Source organism: Lutra lutra, chromosome 10 (genome assembly GCF_902655055.1).
Source record: "Lutra lutra chromosome 10, mLutLut1.2, whole genome shotgun sequence".
Classification (NCBI taxonomy): Eukaryota; Metazoa; Chordata; class Mammalia; order Carnivora; family Mustelidae; genus Lutra; species Lutra lutra.
In genome coordinates, this window is record NC_062287.1 from 4387362 (window position 1) to 4410741 (window position 23380).

At 40.7% G+C, this 23380-nt stretch overlaps 1 protein-coding gene across 3 annotated transcripts in view; it reads right to left on the reverse strand.

Annotated features, from left to right (window-relative positions):
* Nucleotides 1-23380, reverse strand: part of GUCY1A2 (guanylate cyclase 1 soluble subunit alpha 2) — a 315001-nt gene that overhangs the window by 111407 nt on the left and 180214 nt on the right. For all 3 annotated transcript variants that reach the window (XM_047693759.1, XM_047693758.1, XM_047693757.1), the window contains exon 5: nt 15974-16459. In XM_047693759.1, coding sequence (XP_047549715.1) covers nt 15974-16459 — 486 coding nt within the window. The remainder of the gene's footprint in view (nt 1-15973; nt 16460-23380) is intronic.

Sequence of the window (23380 nt, forward strand, 5' to 3'; positions counted from 1 at the left end):
GACAGAACTTTAAACACTGTCCCCAGAGAACACTGAATGTCTGCTATATTTTCATAAATACATAACGTGTTAAATATTGTTGAGTTGATGTCACAACAATAAATAGTTTCAGGACTTACAATAAAGCTATAGTAATCAAGGCACAATAATATTGAAGGAATAAACAAACACATCGTCAATGTAGATGCCCATTAATATAGGCAACAGATCTTTGGCAAAGGAGCAGGGGCAACACAATGGACCAAATATAGTCTCTCAACAAATGATACTGAAACAAGTGGACATCCATATGCAAAAAGTAAATCTAGACACAGACCTTACACAGTCCACAAAAAAATTAACTTAAAATGGTCCACAGAGCTAAATGTAAACTGGAAAGCTATAAAACTCCTAGAAGATAGGAGAAAATCTAGATGACCTTGGGGATGGTGACTGATGCCTTTTTAGATACAATACCAAAGACATCATCTATGAAAGAAATAAATGATAAGCTGAAATTGCACTTCATTAAAATTAGAGCCTTCTGCTCTATAAAAGATAGTATCAAGAGAAATGAGAAGACAAGCCAGAGACTGACAGAAAATATTTTCAATAGACTTATGCTATAAAGGACTCATAAAACACTTAAAACTCAACAACAAGAAAACAAATTACCTAATTAAAAAATGGGCCAAACACCTTAATAGACACCTCACCAAAGAAGATACTGAGATCTTACCTAAGATCATACCTTAGAAGAAATGGCAAATAAGCATATGAAAAGATACATCACATCACATGTCATCAAAGAAATGCAAATTAAAACAATAATGAGACAGTACTACATGCCTATTAGAATAGACAAAACACTGACACCACCAAATGCTGACAAAGACGTGAAGCAAAAGGAGATCACGCATTGCTGTTGGGAATGCAAAATGGTAAAGCCTCTTTGAAAGAGGCCTACATGAAAACCTACCCACAGATGTTTATAGAAGCTTTATCCATAACTGCCAAAACTTGGGAGCAACCAAAATGTCCTTCAATAGGTAAATAAAAAAAAATAAAGAGTAGAATATCCAGGAATGGAATACTGTTCAGCACTAAAAAGAAATGATTGAACCATAGTAAGACACAGAGACTTCAATGCCTATTACTAAGTAAAAGACACCAATCTGAAAAGGCGACATACTGTGTGATCCCAAATACGTGACACCCTGGAAAAGGTAACAGGACGGAGACAATAAAAAGGTCAATGACGGATGGTGACGGACAGATAAAGAGAGGATGACTAGGCGGAACGCAAAGGATTTTTAAGGCAGTGACAATACTCTGTATGAAACCTATAATAATGAAGACACGTCATTATACATTTGCCCAAACCCACAGAATGTGCAATACAAGGAGAACTGTAAGGCAAACTATGGATTTACGGTGATTATGAGGTGTCAATGCAAGTTCATCCTTCGTAAAAATGTACCATTCTGGTGAGTGATACTGATAATGGGTAAGGCTACGGGGACAGGGAGTATATGGGAAATTTCTATACCTTCCTCTCAGTTTTACAGTAAACCTAAAACTGCTCTATAAAAATTAAGTCTTCTCTTACAAAGTGAATAGTGCAGCCCAATAAACAAATCAAATGGAAATACGTCATTACAAACTTGTTTCTTAAAGGAAGACAATCTGGCCTCCATAAATCCTAACAGCCTCAGTTATCAGTGGAATTATTATCTTTTATCCTCCTAGATTTAGTTTCAAAAACAAGCCTTCCATAACCTCTCTTCCAGGAGTCAAATGTGTCACATGTTTCCAAGTCCATTTTTATGCTGTATCTTTTCTGATCCTTCAAATCCTTCAATAGAATGTTATCTTTGCTTTTTGTAGAAACTCAATAAAACTTGGCTTCAGCATATCTTACACCACAGTCATCTGTATGTGTACGTTATGATCACCTGTCTAGATTACTAGGTCATTTACTTTTGAAGGAAGGATAATATCTTGGTTATCATTCTAAGTCCTGCAGGGGCTAACAGAGTGCTAGCACAGTAGATGCTTAGAGAATTATGGCTGCGTCAAACAATGGATCTTGGAACACTCCATCAGAAACTACTGATGCATTTTATGGTAACTAACATAACACAATAAAAAAAAATAAACATCTCTACCAAGAGCTAGTCAATATAGATAATGTATAAATTACCTTTCAAAATCAAAGTCATTGTTAACAATCAACTCAGATTGAGGTTACATAATGCCAAATCAAGAACATATTCAGGTGATAAGGCGATTTGCATGAATAATGGACATATTTCCATTAAGCAGACAAAATTATCATCTACCTTCAGGTTTCCAAAATTGACTCAAGCCTCTCATACACACCTGCCATCCCAGGAAATGCTGCCACCATTTCTTACTTGAATGATGGTATAAATACCCCTGTGTTCTGCTATTGCCAACTCCCCACCTGAGATCTATACCCCACATGACTTTCAAAGTGATTTTTATGAAGCAAATCTATTTGTGTCACTCCTCTATTCAAAGTCCTTCAATAACTTCATTTGTTCTGATGATTAAGACCAAAATCCCTAAAACACCTATAGGTTCTAGCTTCTATCTACTTCTCTATCTTTACCTTGTGCTACTCTTGCAGTATTGAAGTTCGACCATGGTGATCTTCCTTTAGCTGTTCCAATTTCATCATGTTCCTTTCTGACTTAGCTTTTACATATCCTCACCCTACTGGATAGAATCCTCTACCCCCACCATTTTTCCTACCCAGTTATCTCCTTCTCATCCTTCAGATCTCTATTTAAATGTCTTCTCCTCGGGGATGCCTTCCTGAACTCCTAGACTAAAATAGGTGTCTCTACCATAGGGTCTGATAACACCACATAATTTTTCTCAGTCATTCTTATGGTAGTTTATAATTACATACTTTTTTGAGTAGTGATTAATCAGTCTTCCTCATTACACTGTGAACTTCGTGGAGGAAGATGTCATGTCCATTTTGCACTAAGACGTGTGGTGCCTGACATGTGGTATGTGCTCAAGAAGCATTTCTTTAAGGTATAAATGGGTGAAAGTAGTTGGTCAAGCTGTGGACCTCCTTAAGATCATGAACTCTTGAGATCTCCCCAAACACCCTTCTGGAATGGAAAAAGCCTGAGCAATGCTCAATCCCCTATCTATTATCTTTGTGACCTCAAACAAGTTCTAATTTTATACTTTTCTAGTGATAACCATAATTTTAATTAATCATTAACTGTCTATGTAATTATTTGTTTAATGTTTAATCCCAGTGCTCAATTATAAGCACCTAAGAATTTGGACCATGCCTGTCTTACATACCACTATGCTCCGAGGCTTATTAGCTTAGTATGTAGAACACAGTAGGTGATCAATAATCATTTGTTGAAGATAAAACAAATCAATAAGCATATATAAAGAATTTAGCATGGTACCTGACACATAGTAGGCATTCAACAAATATCAATGTAGACTGAATGTTTGTGCTGCCCCAAATTCCTATCATGAAACCTAATTCCCAGTGTAATGATACTGGGATATAGGACTTTGGGGAAGTGATCAGAGGCCTTTGCGAGGGCTCTACCCTCATGCATGAAGATTAGAATCCTTATAAGAGAAACCACAGAAGGTGAGCATCCTTGTTCCTTCTATTATGTGGGGAAAGGCAAGAAGAGAGTCACCCATAAACCAGGAAGAGGGCTCTCACTAGATGCTGAATTTGGTGACACTTGATCTTGGAAATCTCAGCCTCCAGAACTGGGAGGAATAAAATTCTGTTGTTTACAAGCAACCTGGTCTATGGTATTTTTGTTAGAGCAATCCAGATGGATTTACTCTTCTTCCCTCCCTTCCTAGCAAACTCCCCAGGACACTCTCTAGCCCTGACCTTCTTTCATTTGAGTCAGCTGCTTGCACTGTTCAGTAGTTCACAAGGTATTAACTAGAGACAGTGTTACATTTCAAATCATGGATAGAAAAATGTCCTAACAACAACAATTTATGTGTTGATTGTGACAAAAATGTTAGATCCTTACTACCATTCCCACTTTGCAGAAGCAGAAGGTAGGCACAAGTAGGTGATGTGACTTAATTAAATGATAAAGACAGAATTAAAATGAGCTTTTCAGGCTTGATATCCGGTACCCTTGCCCCTACACTTAAATGTCACTGCACAATCATAAGCAAATTCAACAGTCTCATCTGGCCTTCCTAGGAGAGTCAAAGAAACTTCTTTCTTTGGAGGGCTGAAATACGCCCTACGATGAGGCAGTGACATGAGTAATGAAGGTTAAGTGGAAAAAGGGAGAAGGACAAAGTTTTCCTTCCATGACAGAAGCAATCTGTCAATACCAAAATTCAAGTATCCGAGGAAAATAGGAAATTAAAAAATATTGCTTTGGACTATTTTAAGAACAGCATTATCTTAATAGGCAGCTTTCATACATTCCAACATTTGGAAACACAGATAAGTAGTCCAATAAGAATTTTGCTTCAGCCGATTTCTTATAGTTTTCTAGATTATCAAAAGTCCTGTGAACAACGTCAAAGCTTGAAAATGCATCAAAATATGCAAATGCTTATAATCAAATACTTGAATTTAAGATGACAAATTTAAATTCTCATTTTTCCACCTTAAAAAACCTTTACAAACAGAAACCCAAACCATTTCAGATCTGCCATATATGAATAACCTATTAGTAGACAATCAGCAGGGTTGATTTTCACATTGGGAACATTTTCCTGGCCAACTACGTACCACTCTAACATGGAGTATTTAGAATCTCAGAATCCCATGGAATGAAGTAACCTTTTGAGACTTCCTTCTACCTGGCCCATCAAAGACTGTAGTTTGTGTATGAATCACTCCAGTGACCACAGAATACAGCTCTGGCCAATCTATTTCATTTTGGGGAACACTGACTCTCATAAGGTATTCTACTGTGCTTAAAGTATTTTTTTTTAATGTCTGCATAAAGATTCTCTTTAGCCTCCTGGAGCCAAAGAGACCGAGTCTTTATGAAGTCCAATGCATAATAAAAAATGGTACAGATTTGTTGAATGCCTTAAAAAAGGAAACCTAGTTATATTCTTAACTCTAGGCTAAAATTCAAATGGCAATTTAAAATTTCAAACTTATCCTTCAGCTATTATCTCAAGAGCCTTGTGTTCATGATAAAGGGTTTTGGCTGTTAGTTCTTTTTGCTCTCTCAGCAGTCCTGTGACATACCCAACGTTCTCATAGTAAAGGTATGAAATTTGTTTTGTGACTGTCAGTTCCGGGATGCAGGACACCAATTTATGAAATACACATACATAAAAGCTGAAACAATCTTTGATCCTACTTCTGCATCTAATTAGGAATGGTAGCTACCTGATACCTGAATGATTTCAACCACTGTTTTCTACAATATAAACTTTTAGCTGAATCAGAACTAAATTCAAATAACATCTCTGCCACTCACTGAAACTCATCTTCAAAAGGGACATAAGCACCCCAATGCTACAGTGTTCTGGAAAATACGTAAGACATCACAATTAGGGCATTTAGCACTGTGTTTGGAACATAGTTTATATTTAGTATGTGGGAATTCCATTTTTTTAGTTCCATTTTGCTTTCGGGAATTTTCATTTTTTAAATCACTGTGTTTTCAGTGGTAGAAGTGGGAGAATTATGTACCACATTTCTGCTGCATAACAAACATTAATTAAATGTTGGTGAGGAAGGTAACAGAAATAATCTAATTCAAAAAGATTTGCGACTGCACTGAGGCTACCCAATCAGGTAAGTGACAGACAGCTGTCCTATCTAGAAGATTAATTTTTTAGTAAACTCATCTAATACCCAGGTATTACAAACTTCGATGGGAGTATAACTGACGTGGTCACATTCTAAAGCTTGCCAGAAAAGCTTGCTAAATGGCCTCAGGGTAACAGGAATGATTATGTAATGACAATAAATTTTTACAAAGAAAAATTGAAATTTTTTAAAATGAAATTTTTAAAATAAACATACTGGAGTAACTCACTGACTGGGGGTAAGCTTTAACTGCAAAATGGATACAAAGTAAAAGCTAGGTTCTCACAATGCTCTCAAGGTGTCAGTGTCAAGGACAAACATGCTGGTGAGCTCAGAGCTTAACTATTTTAGAGTTTATTGATACACAACAGACAGACACTCTGTAATAACAGAAGCTCCATAAAAGGCTAGTGAAAAATCTTTTCACTTGTTCCACAGGGTAGCATTTACCCTTATAGAGATAGGAAATTCTAGCAACATGCGCTTACTATACTAAGAAAACTTGCTAGAGACTTGTATCATACATTTTCAGGCTGTTTTTAGAGTTGATAGACGTTTCCTTGGTGTCCTATTCCACTCAGGCTACTCTAAAAAAGGATTAGGTGGCTCAAAAAAACAGGAATTTTTTTTTAATTAACACATAATGTATTATTTGTTTCAGGGGTACAAGTCTGGAATTCATCAGGCTTACACAATTCACAGCGCTCGCCATAGCACATACTCTCCCCAATGTCCATCACCGAGCCACCCTATCCTTCCCACCCTCCTCCCCTCCAGCAACTCTCAGTTTGTTGCCTGAGATTAAGAGTCTCTTATGGTTTGTCTCCCTCTCTGGTTTCGTCTTGTTTCATTTGTCTTTCTCCTCCCCTATGATCCTCTGTCTTGTTTCTCAGATTCCTCATATCAGTGAGATCATGTGATTGACTTTCTCTGACTGACTTATGTTGCTTAGCATAATTTGGTTCCATCCACATCGTTGCAAATGGCAAGATTTCATTTCTTTTGATGGCTGCATAGTATTCCATTGTGTATATATACCATGTCTTTTTTATCTATCTGTTGTTGGACATCTAGGTTCTTTCCATAGTTTGGCTGTTGTGAACATTGCTGGTATAAACATTTGGGTGCACATGACCCTTTGGATCACTACATTTGTATCTTTGGGGTAAATATCAAATAGTGCAATTGCTGGGTCATAGGGTAGTTCTATTTTCGACTTTTTGAGGAACCTCCATGCTGTTTTCCAGAGTGGCTGCACCAGCTTGCATTCCCACCAACAGTGGAGGAGGTTCCCCTTTCTCGGCATCCTCGCCAACACCTTTTGTTTCCTGACTCGTTAATTTTAGCCATTCTGACTGGTGTGAGGTGGTATCTCATTGTGGTTTTGATTTGTATTTCCCTAATGCCGAGTGATGTGGAGCACTTTTTCATGTGTCTGTTGGCCATCTGGATATCCTCTTCGCAGAAATGTCTGTTCATGTCTTCTTGTCCATTTCTTGATTAGATTATTTGTTCTTTGAGTGTTGAGTTTCATAAGTTCATTATAGATTTTGGATACTAGACCTTTCTCTGATATGTCATTTGTGAATATCTTCTCCCATTCTGTCAGTTGTCTTTTGGTTTTGTTAACTGTTTCCTTTGCTGTGCAAAAGTTTTTGATCTTGATGAAGTCCCAATAGTCCATTTTTGCCCTTGCTTCCCTTGCCTTTGGCGATGTTTCTAGGAAGAAGTTGTTGCAGCTGAGGTCGAAGAGGTTGCTGCCTGTGTTGTCCTCAAGGATTTTGATGGATTCTTGTCCCACATTGAGGTCTTTCACCCATGTGGAGTCTATTTTTGTGTGTGGTGTAAGGAAATGGTCCAGAAAAAGAGGACTTTCTCACAGCATTGGCAGACTGGAAAATCCAAGATCAAGGCACTGCCTGATTCAGTCCCCAGGTGAGGGTGCGCCTCTGGGCTTGCAGACCGCTATGTCTTCCCCGTCCCTCACTTGGCAGAAAGACTGGGAACTCTAGTTTCCTCTTCTTCTTATAAGGACCCTGATACCATTAGAGGGTTTCTTCCTCAGAACCCTATCTAAACCTAATTACCCTTCCAAAGGCCCCACCTTCAAATACCATCACACTGCAGATTAGTGTTTCAATAAATGAGCTTTGGGAGGACATTCAGTCCATAATACCTGATAGTATAAAAATCAAAAACACCAATCTCTTAGCAGCTGCCACCATTCTTTAGAAGATTAAAAATCAATAGGGATAAAAAGAAGTATCCCCACTTTCTTTGATAAAGTCAGCAAGACACTTCACAATTTTGATTTCTGCTTGGTAATCCAAGTTATTGTAGCCTTCTGTTTCAGAATTTGCCACAACACTAAAAGAAAATGTTTGAACATAGAAGGAACATCACTCAGGATGTCAGATTAAAACATTAAAAAAACATTTTAGGTTCAGTTTCATAGTGTTGGTCGTAGACATTGTACGAGTCAATATCACTGAAAGAAACCGCCGTCTTCATCAATTCCATTTTATAACGTGGGTTATTCTGATAAAAATGAAGGCAGAGCCCGGACCCATCTTCAGGAATGAGGATCCACAGGACCCCGTGATGATGCTACAAACAATGCACTTTGGGGAGCTTCTCTCTTAGCCCCAGCTTTGACCTCTCTCCATACCCTCCCTTCATATCTTTCTCCTGGTGTACAATGTAATTTTAATGACCTGAAAGAATGAACCCAAGCAAATGAGCATTTCATCTATTTCTAATAAGCACTGGCTACATAGTACTTATATACAAACACACGCACGTACAAGCATGTGCAGAGAAAACACACACCGACTCACCACCTATGCCCAGAAACGCCTATTTGAGAAAGGAGAGTTAGCGTGGATGTTTACTACAATGGAGCAGACACTGAAATAAGCACTTTACAGGCATTTCATTTAAAAGCTTATAAAACATACCTGTGAAGTAGATGAAATTAGTCTCTTTATGGATGGCAAAACTCAAGTGGAGATGGTAAGTAAGGGGTTAAATAGAGCCAGACGGAACTCCCAGGAGTGCAGGGTAGGGTCAGGTGCAAGGGATCCAGCAGTTTTAGCTGAATGCAGGGGCAGAAATGGGAGAAGCATCCACCCTCACCCCTGTTTCTCCCTGATCTCCAGCCTCAGTATCTGCCTAAGGCAAAAATTTAAATGAGGCAAAACCCTGGGCAGGTAATTTTTAGGCCATTAATGCATTTTGAAAGTAACAATACGATCCCCCTAGTAGGAAAGATACCAGAACAGAATGCTTATCTGTGACTTTCATCTTACCTTATAAAGCATATAAATTAGTTCTTCTCTACTCATTAAAATTGGGCTAAAAATATATACTAATTTCCATAACATTTTATAGGCTTCCATAGGAGTCATACCCTGTTACCAAGTGAGTCAAAAATGTTTATTAAGTGAATGAATGTGGAAAATTGTGTGTGTGTGTGTGTGTGTGTGTGTATTCACTTCTGAAATTTCTGTTTTCTAGACTTAGGAGATGACACAATGATTTCATTTCTAGCAAAAATCAGTGGCATTGATGTTGATGGAAACCACTGAGAATAACTAGTACACATCTTTGGTAACTTTTAATTTCAGAAGTATGTGCACTGATCAATAATCAGAAAACATATAAATCTGGGGGGAAATGAACCAGCTACTCACTCGTTACCAAATGGAACTGGCATTCTGTGCTGGGAAATGGAGTAAGATGATATACACATATTCCTAAAATTCCAAGAATAACCTAAATAGGTAAGTATTTTAAAAGGCTATTTTATCATAAAACAAACCAAGGGGGGAAGGGAGGCATTTCAGGTTTGTTTATTGTGTTTTTTTTGGTCTTGCCTGCAGAATCCAGTTCATGCTGGAGTGATATCCTTGGGATTCTGCTTCATTTTCTCAAAGGCAGCTAAAGGTCCAGTGAGCAAGGGCTTAGTAGCTCCATATTGTCAAAGACAAGACAAATCAAAATTCTCGAGGCATCGAGCTCTGTAGCCTGGTAAGTTTACATGCGAAACGCCTGCTCTCAGCTCTGATGACGCAGGTTAACGATGGATAGCTCCTTCTCTGGTTTACAGACCACCATCTTATCAGCGCAAAGCATACACAGTGTTCACCAAGACGCCTGAATCCAAAGGGGTTCCTGACTCTCTGTTTCCCTGGGGCATTAACATGCCTACTCAAAACTGAGCTCTATCCATCTGATACAGAAACCTTTCTCTTGTGGACATTTTTCACCATTTACTTCCGCACTCTGTAATTGTTTTTCAGGATGTACAGGTTTTTCCACAAAACTGTTAAGGAGCTACAGTTCAATGGAGTCTACAGTTCATAGACCAAAGTAGAACCATCTGCTTATATAAATTATATGAAATGTATATGATCTTAATGGCTTTCTAGCTTTTTTATTGTATTGTATTTATAGGCATGTGGAGGTTATGAAGTCAACAGGGTTTCCACTGGCTTTCAGAGATTTTCAGAACTCAAGCTATCTGCCAATTTCCAAATTATATTAATGTCAAGAGTGTCCCCGAATATGTTCTGTTCTATTCATTTTCAAGAATGGATACAATTAACCTACCAACTCCAGCTTCTCTGTAGGTCTAATTCCTGTTTTAGCATTTAAAAGCTCAGTGCACATCTCTACACCCTTGGACGAGGCTGCATTATTTGGGTACCCATTGACTCTGGGTCCGGGGTGGGAGGGGGTCCTAGGCATCCTCCAGCACTAAGGCTGGTCCTGGAGAAGGAAGACTCTGGTTCTCTCTCACTTGGTCCTGGCGCCCGTCTTCATGCCTGCTGCCTGGACACAACGCCTGCTTTCCAGTTCCTGGTCCAGTCTCCTTATGCTTGGTGCTGAGGTCGTGCTCCCCTAACAGTGAGTCTGCATTTCTGTTCCTTCCTACTTCGCTGTACTCAGCTTTCCCACGTGAACTTAGAATACTTGCATTCCTTTGTCCATGTGAACTTTGTGCTGTTTTTCAGACAATCCATATCTGGTTCCTTGATCTGACAATTCTTCTGGCACTTCCGGCTGCTCCGTCTTGTTTTTCAACCCCTTCTCCCCAACCCACGTGTGACAGTGATACTGAATGTTTAGCTTCAATGACATCGGCAAACCCAGCTTGGGGTTTGCAATGGAAATTGTTCTTTCTACCCCCACCACAAAAGAAGAAAGGATTTTTTTTTTATTTGACAGAGAGAGATCACAAGTAGACAGAGAGGCAGACAGAGAGAGAGAGAGAGGGAAGCAGGCTCCCTGCTGAGCAGAGAGCCTGATGCGGGACTCGATCCCAGTACCCTGAGATCATGACCTGAGCTGAAGGCAGTGGCTTAACCCACTGAGCCAACCAGGCGCCCCAAGAAGAAAGGATTTTATTACTAATATTCTTTATGGGTTCCCTGGATGAAATGATTTTTAAGAATCATATTTTATTCCTTTCATTATTTTAAACTTATATAGCCTATCGCCTGCACCTGAGATCACTGATCCATTCTTAGATGTTATTTCTCCGTTTAAGGAATTAAGAGAGAAGATGCTACTGGTTTCTGACAAAAAAGGAAGGACAGCAGATGGGGGAATCCCCAACTGTTTTTTTGTTTTGTTTTGTTTTGTTTTTGAAAGAGAGAGAGAGAGCCAGAGAGAGCGGTAAGAGAGGGGCAGAGGGAGAGGGACAGAGAATCTTAAGCAGACTCCACACCCAGGGCAGAGCCCAATGTGGGGCTTGATCTCACCACCCTGAGATCACAACCTGAGCTGAAATCAAGAGTTGGATCCTTAACCAACTCAGCCACCCAGGCGCCCTGAGAGTCTCTGGCTTTTTTTTTTTTTTTTTTAAAGATTTTATTTATTTATTTATTTGAGAGAGAGAGAGAGAGAGAGAGTCATAGAGTGTGGGAGAGAGAAGACTGAGTGGCAGTGGGGAGTGGGAGGGCAGAGGGAGAAGAAGAAGCAGACTCCTCACTGAGCAAGGAGCCCGATGCAGGGATAGATCCCAGGACCCTGGGAACAGGACCTGAGCCGAAGGCAGACGCTTAACCAACGGAGCCACCGAGATGCCCTGAGAGTTCCCTACTTTTAAACACAGCTTCTCAAAACTCTGAACTATTTGCTACCAAAAGAGAAGTGGACAGATTTGGGCAACGTGATCATAGGACTTTTCTTCAACCGTTGACAACCTAACTATTGTTACTGATCAAGTAACATAATTTTAAAACCAGCTCCACTTTTTCTTTTTATTATTTTATCTTTGTCTACATCATAGCGCAGACTCATGAAAATATTATAGGCTTTGGAATCAGACAAGCCGTAGCTCAAATTCTGATTTATGAGTCACGTTGTCTGGATAATTTAACCTTTCCCAATGGACATAATGAAACTACCCCACAGGTTAATCATGGGAGACAAAGTGAGATGATATTTATCCTTTTGTCATCAGCACTGTTGGGGTGCACTGTTATACACATACAAAAACGCACAGACCAGTCACACAGGCACCCTCCCGCAGGCCCAGATGCGCCTGCGGAGAGCTAACAAGGACAGCTTCCATGGGCATTCGCTACTACACGCCCCCTACTGGTCTACGCTCGCTACTACACGCCCCCTACTGGTCTACGCTCGCTACTACACGCCCCCTACTGGTCTACGCTCGCTACTACACGCCCCCTACTGGTCTACGCTCGCTACTACACGCCCCCTACTGGTCTACGCTCCTTGCCTCCCACAGTTCCCTGAAATACAACAAAACTCTGAGATGGAGACATTTAGTATTTTAACTTACAGGTGACAGACATGGAGAAAAGTCTTCACAGGTGTAAAGAAGAGATTTCTAAGGGTCGCATCTGGGATCGCACTGGGTTGCTATAGCCTTGGCTCAGTGGAGTGAGGGAAGCATGCAGGGCTCACGAGCCCTTCTTGCGTCTTCCTTATTTCTAACTAAGGGGCTTTCCAGAGGCAAAAATGTAAAATAAGGCAAAACCTCCATTAGGCTGCTTCAATATCCAGTGCCATCCCCATCCCCCTCATTATCATTATCTATACGCCGATAATAAGAAAAATTAGATTTACCAGTTCTTTGTTCATCCCTTTCCACCCTATAAAACCCGAGGAGGAAAATAGTAGTACAGTGCACATTGATGTTGACATTTTCCTTAATATTTGCTTTTCTAATTATAAGAGGATCAAAATTATAACCAATGCTTCGCTCAATTTACCTAGCGTTGACTTAGTACTCATACACCTGTCACACCTCGGCAGCCGAGCACTGTAAAGGCTTTCATTTTCTCAACGCCTCAGACAGGCACAGTACGATCTATAGCTTCCTTCCACACCTCCTTCTGTACAGAAGGCGCACTTCTCGTTATGGCCTAATTTAGATGAATTCTACCCCGGAATTACGATCTTTCTCTGCATCATCTTCCCTAATGACAGGTAAACAGGAAATAATAAGATGATCAAGAAAAGGAGAGGCATCAGTTTGGAAAAGTGGAGTCTCACTGGGCAGGAGCGGACTTTCAATGCCTCCCCTGTGGCGCACCTCTGTCTAGGCTTCTCTTGGCATTCAGGTCCGCCTGGTTGCCTTTCACATTTCTAACATAAAAATGGGCTCCACCGTATTTTTCTCTGCGGTGTGATTATTCTACAAATATTCTAAATGTACTTGAAGTCTGGCAAAAGTCTATTTTATGAAACCAGCAGGTGTATGGGCCTTTAAAAATTCTACTTCGGGATTTCTCTTTTCAATGGCCATTAAAAATCTAGTAGATAGCTCATCATATAAAACAGCCCTGCGTAAACTTTCAAAAAATAAGCTACTCTGTTTATGATGATTAGAAATCTCAAATGAGGCATGTCAGAGGATATCTAATTTATATTCCTCCTAATGCATTTCTTGTAACGTACATTGTTTTATCCTATGCCAGGGTAACAGATTCTATTTTGTCTTTCACCCTCTCAGGCCATGCCATCATCACTCCCGCTGTAGCACATAATGGGTTCCCTTGTCTGGACCCTAAACTCAACCTCCATAAACCTGAGTAAATATGAAAGTTGCCTCAGAAGCCTATTCAAGATACAGACACATACGAGCATCAAAGGGATGTTAAAAACACCTGGCCTTGAAACTGTATAACTTTATACATTTATTGCTGAAATTTCATAATCAGCTTCTGTTTAAAAACCTGGATTTGTGAACCAGGAGTGTTTTGTTTATCCATGAAGGATAGAAAGCCGGTTTTGAGTATTGGGGAAATTGTAAATCCATTTTATAAGTTAATTATGTAGAACTGTACGGAACTGTCCATGGTATAAAAAACACAGAAAAATATGAGGATCATGCAGGATATTGCCATGCATTTTCTTTTTCTGTGAGGTGTCCTAGCTTTTCTCAAGGGAAAGGAAACTCGATGTCTATGAAATCTGTATTTTTAAACCTTGAAGCTGTTGTGGTATCCTCAGAAGACATTGTGTTTCTTCTTTTCTTAAAACCTAATGCTTATATTTAACTAGGGGTTCCCTTGCTTTTCCAAAGAAGATTCTAGTTATCTGTTTGTCATTCTCATTTAGTTGTAAGAGTTTAGGGCCAAAGTAACATGACCACTTCAGGCCAAGAAAGCTAACACAGCAAATCAGGGGTTCATAGAGGAAGGGTGTTGGTCATTGCTCAGATCAGTGCAGGACAGCCCCAGCCTGAAGACAGGACAGTGCTGGCAAATTCAGGCCAATCGCTCTACTTCCTGGAAATGACTGAGTCTAACAGTGACAAATTCATTATAGTGTCTCTCTGGTTTAGGAGCAGACATTCGGCTACCTCCACCATAAATAACAATAAATTATAAGGAAGTTGAAGATAATTTATAAGAACTTATTTTGTACTAGGCAAATCCCTCCTCCATACCGCACAGTGAATGTTCATCCCTCTGAAGGGACGCACTAAAATATTTCGCCCTGGGTGCAGCTTATACATAATGGAACGAGAGAGCATGTTTCTCTAAAGGAGAGACACCTTAATGAAAACATCCTTTGGGATAATAAGATTAAACTACAGTGTTCCTTTCCAAGTCTTCTTATGTATAGATCATACTATAAAAAGGAGCAGGCTACAGTTCACTACTGTTTGCCCTAAAAGCACTTTCTATCCTTTACATGTAAAAAAAAATACATATATGTATATACCCCAACATTGTGTAATCCACGTGAAATTATGTAAAGCTACAGAGTTATTCATTAGGTAGATATGAGGCTGAATTATTCAAGAGATTGCTCTGATTCTAGTAAGAAATTCCTTAGGAGTTCACCAAATCAGACTCAAAAAGTGGTAACGGATACCCATTTTCAAATCTATTATACTCCTTAGCTTGGAAAATTAAAGTGCTTCCACTAAAAACCACTGGTCATTTGGTAACAGCTAGAATATTTACAAGTGTTCCTTCAGAATTAGAGGGACCTTCTTTATCTGACAACGCAGTGCAAAACACTGATTAATCATCACTTAACTGATAATGCAATGCATATTTTAACATAACTTACTTCTTATTAACTGTCAAATGAAAATTCTTAGTTTATATTGGAAACCTATTCTCTAAGAAAGACTAATTATGTTGTGAAAAGTTGCCTAGAACTCAGCAATTTAATTCTGTAATAATAATGAACTAGTAGAGAACTAGTAGAGCACTAGCTCTACAGCCTTTTGCCTTACTGAGCAATATTATGATTCAGTTACCTATGGTATGTCAATACGATCAGCTAACCCATAATGGAAATTTACTCATGAAACAGAAATACCTGTATTCTGGGTAAGACTTCTAAACTACAGAGATTTCCATCCTTTACTACCAAGTTTAATTTAAGAAAAAAAGAAAACTGCATTCTTGCAATTTAAGGTAATTTATGATTAAAAAATATTTGTGGATGTTGTTGGAGTAGAGGGGGGTGGGAGGGATGGGGTGGGTGGGTGATGGACACTGGGGAGGACATGTTGTGGTGAGCGCTGTGTATTGTAAGACTGACGAATCGCAGACCTGTACCCCTGAAACAAATAATACATTATGTGTCAATAGTAATAATACACACACACACACACACACACACACAAGTAACTAAACCCCTTTACCTTATAATATGCTTATATATCCTTACCTTATAAATATCCAAAAATCCACACTGGTGGTCAAACCTGGTGTACAGTTCATTCAGCATGCTGATCACCTGCATGGGGGTACACTGGGCACAGATGGCCGTGAAGCCAACAATGTCCGAGAAGAGCATGGTGACATCGTCAAACTTCCTGGCCTGCACCTGCTGTCCTTGCCACAAGAGCTGGGCGACGTCACCAGGGAAAATAGAATATAGAAGGTCGACTGTTTTCTTTTTTTCTTCTTCCAGGGCCTGGTGAGTTCTTTCCAAAGTTGCCTTTAATTTATCCATCCTCTTCTTCAAGCCATCCTGTGCCTTTGCCTGCTCGCCAACCAGAATGACGTCTCGGGTGGCGTCATGGATCGGGATGTCTGAGAGATGCAGCCCCCGGCCCATGAGCTCGTCCAGCTTGTCCACGCACGGTGAGCCCAAGAATAAGATGGAGTTGGATTCCGGGACATGGATCATTTGTCCTTTGACCTCCATCACCTGCAGAATGAACATGAAATTTTAATCTGTGCTCTTCACGCAGTAGGTTCACAACAAAGTTGACTTACTATCTGACAAAGAGGAGGAACGAGAAATGTACCATGAGCTATGCTGCATTTCTACAGTTGTAGGAGCAAATTTCAATGTGGCTTACAGCCTGTGTGAAATCCACAGTTCTGAATGGACATCTTTGTTACTGTGCCCCACTTTGCCACTTTTTAAGGACAACAATGAAACAAAGAGTGAGATCAACTAGAAATGAACCTGGGAAACATTTTTATTCAAAATGAAATTACACTCAGGCACATCACGAAATGGGCTCATGAGTCAGTTTAACACCCTTCAACTTGCTTAATAATAAAATCAGGACAAATCCATCTGTCACAAAACTATATTCAATTGTCATTAAAATAACACTTGGGAAAAAAGTCCAGGAGATTAAAATAAATCAAAATAATTATTTGACCTTATGTAAGTCATTTTTCAAACAGTCTGTAGACCTCTGAATATGTAATACTTCTTGAGCAGGGGACAATTCACTTGCTCTTAAAAATAAAAATCAAAACTGGATGTGATGAAGTCAGTATGATTAGGACCCCGGGATCATGACCTGAGCTGAAGGCAGAGGCTTTAACCCACTGAGCCACCCAGGCGCCCCAAAGTCAGTATGATTAGGAAGTAACTATCAGTCAGCTAGCATGTTCACTATAAGCTGAAAATAAACCCCCACATCAGAAGAGCACTGAAGGAGTTCAGTTAAGAAGATAAAGAGGGGCGCCTGGGGGGCTCAGTTGTTAAGCGTCTGCCTTCAGGTCAGGTGATGATCCTGGGGTCTTAGAATCAAGCCTGCATCTGTGGGAAGTCTGCTTTTTCCTCTCCCTCTCCCCTGGCTTGTGTTCCCTTTCTCACTGTGTCTCTGTCAAATAAATAAATAAAATCTTAAAAAAAAAAGAAGAAGAAGAAGATAAAGAATCTGAAGAAGTAATACTTTAAATTGGTCCTCCCTTTCCATGCTCTTTGACTGGAGAACTTGGGGGGCTGAGGTTTTGTGTTTTCCATTAGGGAACAGATTGATTCTTTCTCAGCTCAGTGCCCTCCCAGGCCCTCCGAGGCAAGGAGCAGCCGCAGGAAAGGAAATGCACTTAGGATGTGGCTACACAAATATCGTGATCTGGGTCAGAATAAGGTGTCTCAGCACACTTGGAGAGGACAGTGGTGGAATGACCTAGAAAGGACAGCCCAGTAGTTGACCAGCTAAGACTGCCCATCATTTAACTTAAGTCGTCTTCCACTGCCACATGGAAAATATATTTATTGAGCGCATTCCTTTTTTTTTTTTTTTTCAAAATATTTTTTAAAGATCTTATTTATTTGTCAGAGAGAAAGAGAGAGCACAAGCTCACAAGCAGAGGGAGCATCAGGCTCCCCACTAGCAGGGAGCCCGATGCTGGACACTATCCCAGGACCCTGAGATCATGACCTGAGCTGAAGGCAGACACTTAACCCACTGAGCCACCCAAGCGTCCCATTTTCCTTTATTCTTCCTAAGCATGAAGTAGTTAGGCTGGTTGATGAAACGAGAGCCATAGAAGAAACACACAGTAAAACCACACACATTTGGATTCTTGAGGACTACATCTAGGTCGTATTTTGTCTCCCCCCACCCTGTACCATTCACCAGAATCCAATACAGGCAAGGAAATAAAATTGAGTCCTTGCTTGATGCTATAATTTTTAGAAAATGAAATGTTCACTTTATCTCATGTGAAGTTTCTGCTAGTATTTCCTCCTCCGGTACATAATACTCTCATCTGTTCGTTGAGGTATTTATTGCTTTCTCTTCACTCGCACTGTTCTGGGTGATAAGCATAAAAAGATAAAAGAAGCGGGACGCCTGGGTAGCTCAGTTGGTTAAGCAGCTGCCTTCAGCTCAGGTCATGATCCCGGCGTCCTGGGATCAAGTCTCGCGTCGGGCTCCTTGCTCAGCAGGGAGCCTGCTTCTCCCTCTGCCTCTGCCTGACTCTCTGTCTGCCTGTGCTCACTCTATCTGACAAATAAATAAATAAAATCTTAAAAAAAAAAAAAAAAGATAAAAGAAGAGCCCCCTTCTCAGAGACACCACAGGATGGGGGGGTGAGAACCGTGTGCGGAGACACTTCCAGGCCTCCCCGCCCATACCCACCACGCAAGGTGGGCCCCATGCCTGCAGGCTGGGTCTGACTACAGACAGAAATAGTTCTTATGAGATGAATTTCCAGGTTGTTTCCAATGTGCCTAGTATGCTTTCCGGGGGAAGGGTATTGTTAATGACACACACTTTCCCACTGTTGGGATGGTGAAGGTGTCATAAGAAGATACACAAAATGTTCAACATGGTAGCTCATAACTGGGCATATTCAATTAATTCTTCAGACTTAAGGTAAAAGCAAACGTCCGATGATCAGGGATTTAGACTTGTGTGTGGTCTCTCTTTGTCCCCTCCCATTTCTAGTTGTTGTTCTTCCTCTCCATCGAGCTTTCTTCTCCCTTCTCCCTTCTGTTCTGTGGACTTACACTTCCTTCCAGGATCCTCTCTCCACTAGGTCTTCGTCTGTCCTGCTGCCTGTCTCCCTCTCCCCGGGGCACTCTCCCCACTTCTGTCCTCATGGCATCTTTCGCTTTGCTTCCCCTTCCGAGGCATCACCCTCCGCGTGTCCCATCAGAAATGGACCCTCTTCTTTTTGTCCATCTCTCTCTTTTTTTTTTTAAAGATTTTTATTTATTTATTTGACAGAGAGAGATCACAAGCAGGCAGAGAGGCAGGTAGAGAGAGAGGAGGAAGCAGGCTCCCTGCCGAGCAGAGAGCCCGATGCGGGGCTCGATCCCAGGACCCTGAGATCATGACCTGAGCCGAAGGCAGCGGCTTAACCCACTGAGCCACCCAGGCGCCCCTGTCCATCTCTCTTTTTATGTCAACCGTGGAATCAGCCTATGTGTATACACACTAATAACATTACATATTATTTGCTGTATATAATAACTAGTGTTTTCATTTAACTCACAAAGAAGCTGAGTCAAACATCTCATATTCCTAGCTCAAAAATATAAAACATAAATAGGTTCTTGATCTATATGTGGCCATTAGTTGTTGTTTTTCTTTCTTTCCTTTTTTTTAAAAAAATCTCTGAATCAGCAGAGCCTGAGAGGAAAAAAGTAACTACTTACCTCCTGCCCCATGGAATACCAACACATAAAAGAAGCCCTAATGTACACTGTGAATAACTGCCCTGTTTTATGTTTTTCACCAGAAACATTTTCCCTTCCTTAATAAATGGGCAAACACAACTGGAGTTTTTTGGCGCATTTCTCTACCATAAATGCATTTTTACTCTAATTGGTAATAACATGAATTATTCCTCTTGATTTGCTTTTGTTCCATTACAATGATAAACTCAGGAATTCACCATGACCCTCATTCGTTCATTTAGCAATGTGCAAAACTATACAGTCTTATGTGGAAGAAGATTTGTGGCAAACTGCATAAGTGGAAACATCCAAGTTTTTACTGCATCTCAAACTACACTAAAATTGAAATGAAAGAGCAGACTGCCATGAACTGTTTTTAAAATCTATCAGATTTCAGAAATTGGTAAGCATCATAAAAAGGAGTATTTGACAGGGCAAAAGGGTTCAAAGTCATCCTTGGTCAGGTTCTATTAGACTAGCTGGGTTATTTTTATTTCTATACATAGATAGCTTTATAAAAATACTTTCCACTGTCATCTATAATTAACTGAAAATTGAGTATGTCCGGCTCATATAACTGTACCTTCTTATATTTTTGCATAACCTGAACATGGACTAACCCAGGCTCCCACAAGACTCAGGCCTTGCAAGACCATCCCTGGCAGCTTACGCACAACGGTCAGGAATGAGGTCGAATTCCAGCTCTCCTGACACGTACGTGGGCAGAGTGACCCGGGTGCAGTTACCTCTACTTCCAAGCTTTGGTTTTTCTCTAAAATGTAGATGAAATGACAATGATGTAGACGAGGAGGCACCCTGAGCTAACCCATCACACCCGCTGGGTGCCTGCCACCAGAGACGCAGTGCGCTGAGTATGTCACACACATGTTGTTATTAAAGTTTACTTTATCCTATTACCGTCCTCATTGTTTAGATGAGATTTAGGGAAGTAAGGGACCTGCTCTGAATGCACAGGCTAATAAACAGCAGGGTCAGTATTTAAACCCAAGCTGGACGGGCCCCCGGGGGCATGCTCTCGGCCACTGGCGCAGCAGGATGGGTAAGGGTGTCAGGTGGGGGTCTAGGGACAACAAGAATTCTACACGCAAACCAACGTGAGGGCAAAATTACATTAAGATACCCACAACAGGAGAAAGGACAGAAGCTGCTCTGGACACAGATTTCAGCAGCGACATACATGAGCAAAACACAAGATCACTTCTAGATGTGATTTCAGGTATTTCTGATCTGTGAGACAGGACTCACAAAAGCACAGGCAGAATGATACGTCCCTGGTGTCCTGGTGGGCTTTGGTTCTCAGAGAGTCACATTCCCTTTGAAGAACTGGATCCAGGAGATGGAAGAAAGGAAGGAAGGAGGGAGGGAAGGAAGGGAACTAGCAGACGCAGGGGCAGCCTGAGAAACTTGCATGTCCTCATGGTCTTGAGATTCTCCAGCTCTCAAGACCCCTCCAGAGGGACCACATGGCTGGAACCACCAGAAATAAGGATCTTGCCACCAGCGCCCTGCAGGAAGTACTTGTTTCCCACATGCAGGGAGAAAACCTCCTCTTTTGCACAAAGGTACCAGGGCACCTCGCCTCTGGGAGCTTGTTCTTCCCCCTCAAGCAGCATTAACAAGAGCCAGTGGGAGCCCCAGACACATTAAATAAACGCCACAGGTGGGAAGAGCTCCATGCGCGCTCTGCAAATTACCCTGTCCTCGCAGTCACTGCCCAAGAAATAGGCCAGGACCCGCCTGCCAAACGCAAACAGAGCGACCGCTTGTGAAAATAAAAAATTCTAACAGGCTCTGCTGTCTTCTCACCTAATAGCCAAACCATCTAGGCCGCAGTAGGAAGCCACACATCATAATGCAAACCAGGAAAAATCACATCTTGAATGAGAGAAGGCCACCAATCAATGCCACCGCTGAAATGGATCGGATATTGGAATTATCTGTCAAGAATTTTAAAGACCCCTTCGTAAAAATGCTTCGATGAGCAACACAAATTCTCTGGAGGATTACAAAAAATGAGACAATCTTAGTAAAGCAATCAAAGATACAATAATAACCAAATGTTCATCACAGAGCTAAAAAAAAAAACTGATGCCGCAAAAATAGAAAATTTGTGGAATGGGCTCAAAACGAGAGTAGACATGACGGGACAGAATCAGTAAATTTGAATTAGTTCAAGAGAATTTACTCAGTCTGAACAGAGAGAAAATGGACCAACATACACAAATAAATAAATATAAACAGAGCCTCGGCGACCTGCAGAAGAATAACAAGAACAACAAAAACCCAACTTCATATCATGGGAGTCCCAGAAGGAAAGGAGGAAGAAGAGGACTGGAAAAAGCATTTGGAAACATAATGGCTAAAAAGTCCATATACACTATGGAGTATGATGCCTCCATCAGAAAGGATGAATACCCAACTTTTGTATCACCATGGACGGGACTGGAAGAGATGATGCTGAGTGAAATAAGTCAAGCAGAGAGAGTCAATTATCATATGGTTTCACTTACTTGTGGAGCATAAGGGGAGATGGAGAGGAGAAGGGAGTTGAGGGAAATCGGAGGGGAAGACGAACCATGAGAGACTATGGACTCTGAAAAACAATCTGAGGGTTTTGAAGGGGCGGGCGGTGGGAGGTTGGGTGAGCCTGGTGGTGGGTATTATGGAGGGCACGTATTGCATGGAGCACTGGGTGTGGTGCATAAACAATGAATTCTAGTACACTGAAAAGTAATTTAAAAATTAAAAAATTTTTAAGAAGTCTCTAATTTGATGAACACTATAAATTCACAGGTTCAGTGAGCAATGTGAACTGCAGATAAGGTAATTGCAAAGAAAACCACTTCAATTCACACCCTAATTGAACTTCTGAAAACTAAATTCAAAGAAAATATCTTGCAAGCAGCCTGAGGGAAAGGGTGCATTACTTGCAGGGAACTCAAATTTGAATGGAACCGCGTTTCTCATCTGGAAGGATGGAGACCAGAAGAAAAGAGCACACTTTTCTGAATGTCAGAAGAGAAGAAGTGCCAATGTGAATTCTACTTCTGGGGAAACTATTTTTGAAGAACTTAGGAAAATAAACACATACACAGCTGAAGAAAAACTAAAAGTCTGTGTCCTAACAGACCTATCCTTAAAGAATGGCCAAAGAAAAATTTTCAGACAGAAAGATAATAAGAGAAGAAATCTTAGAGCATCAGGAAGGAAAAAAAAAATCAAAAAGAGAAAGACTAGAAATATGGGTAATTACCACAGAGCACCCTTCTCCTCTAAATTATACATAACGAATGAAACAAAAATTATAACAACATCTGCGCTTATCCCAAGTGCCGTTATAAGAGAGAAGCACAGGGAGATTATATACAACACACACACACACACACACACACACACACACACACACACACACACACACCCTACAAGGCTGTGGAAGGAGGAACACAGGGAGTAACGTCACTACAAGTCAAGAAACACCAAGAAGCACCAGCAGCCACCAAGAGTCAGAAGACTCAAGGAACAGATCTCTCCCAAACCCTCTGCAGAGACCATGGCCCTACCCACTCTGTGATTTCAGACTCAGACCTTCAGGACTGTGTAAGAATAAATTGTTTCACATTCTCAAGTCTGTGGTAATTGGTTACAGTAACCGTGAGACACTGCTACATATTTAAA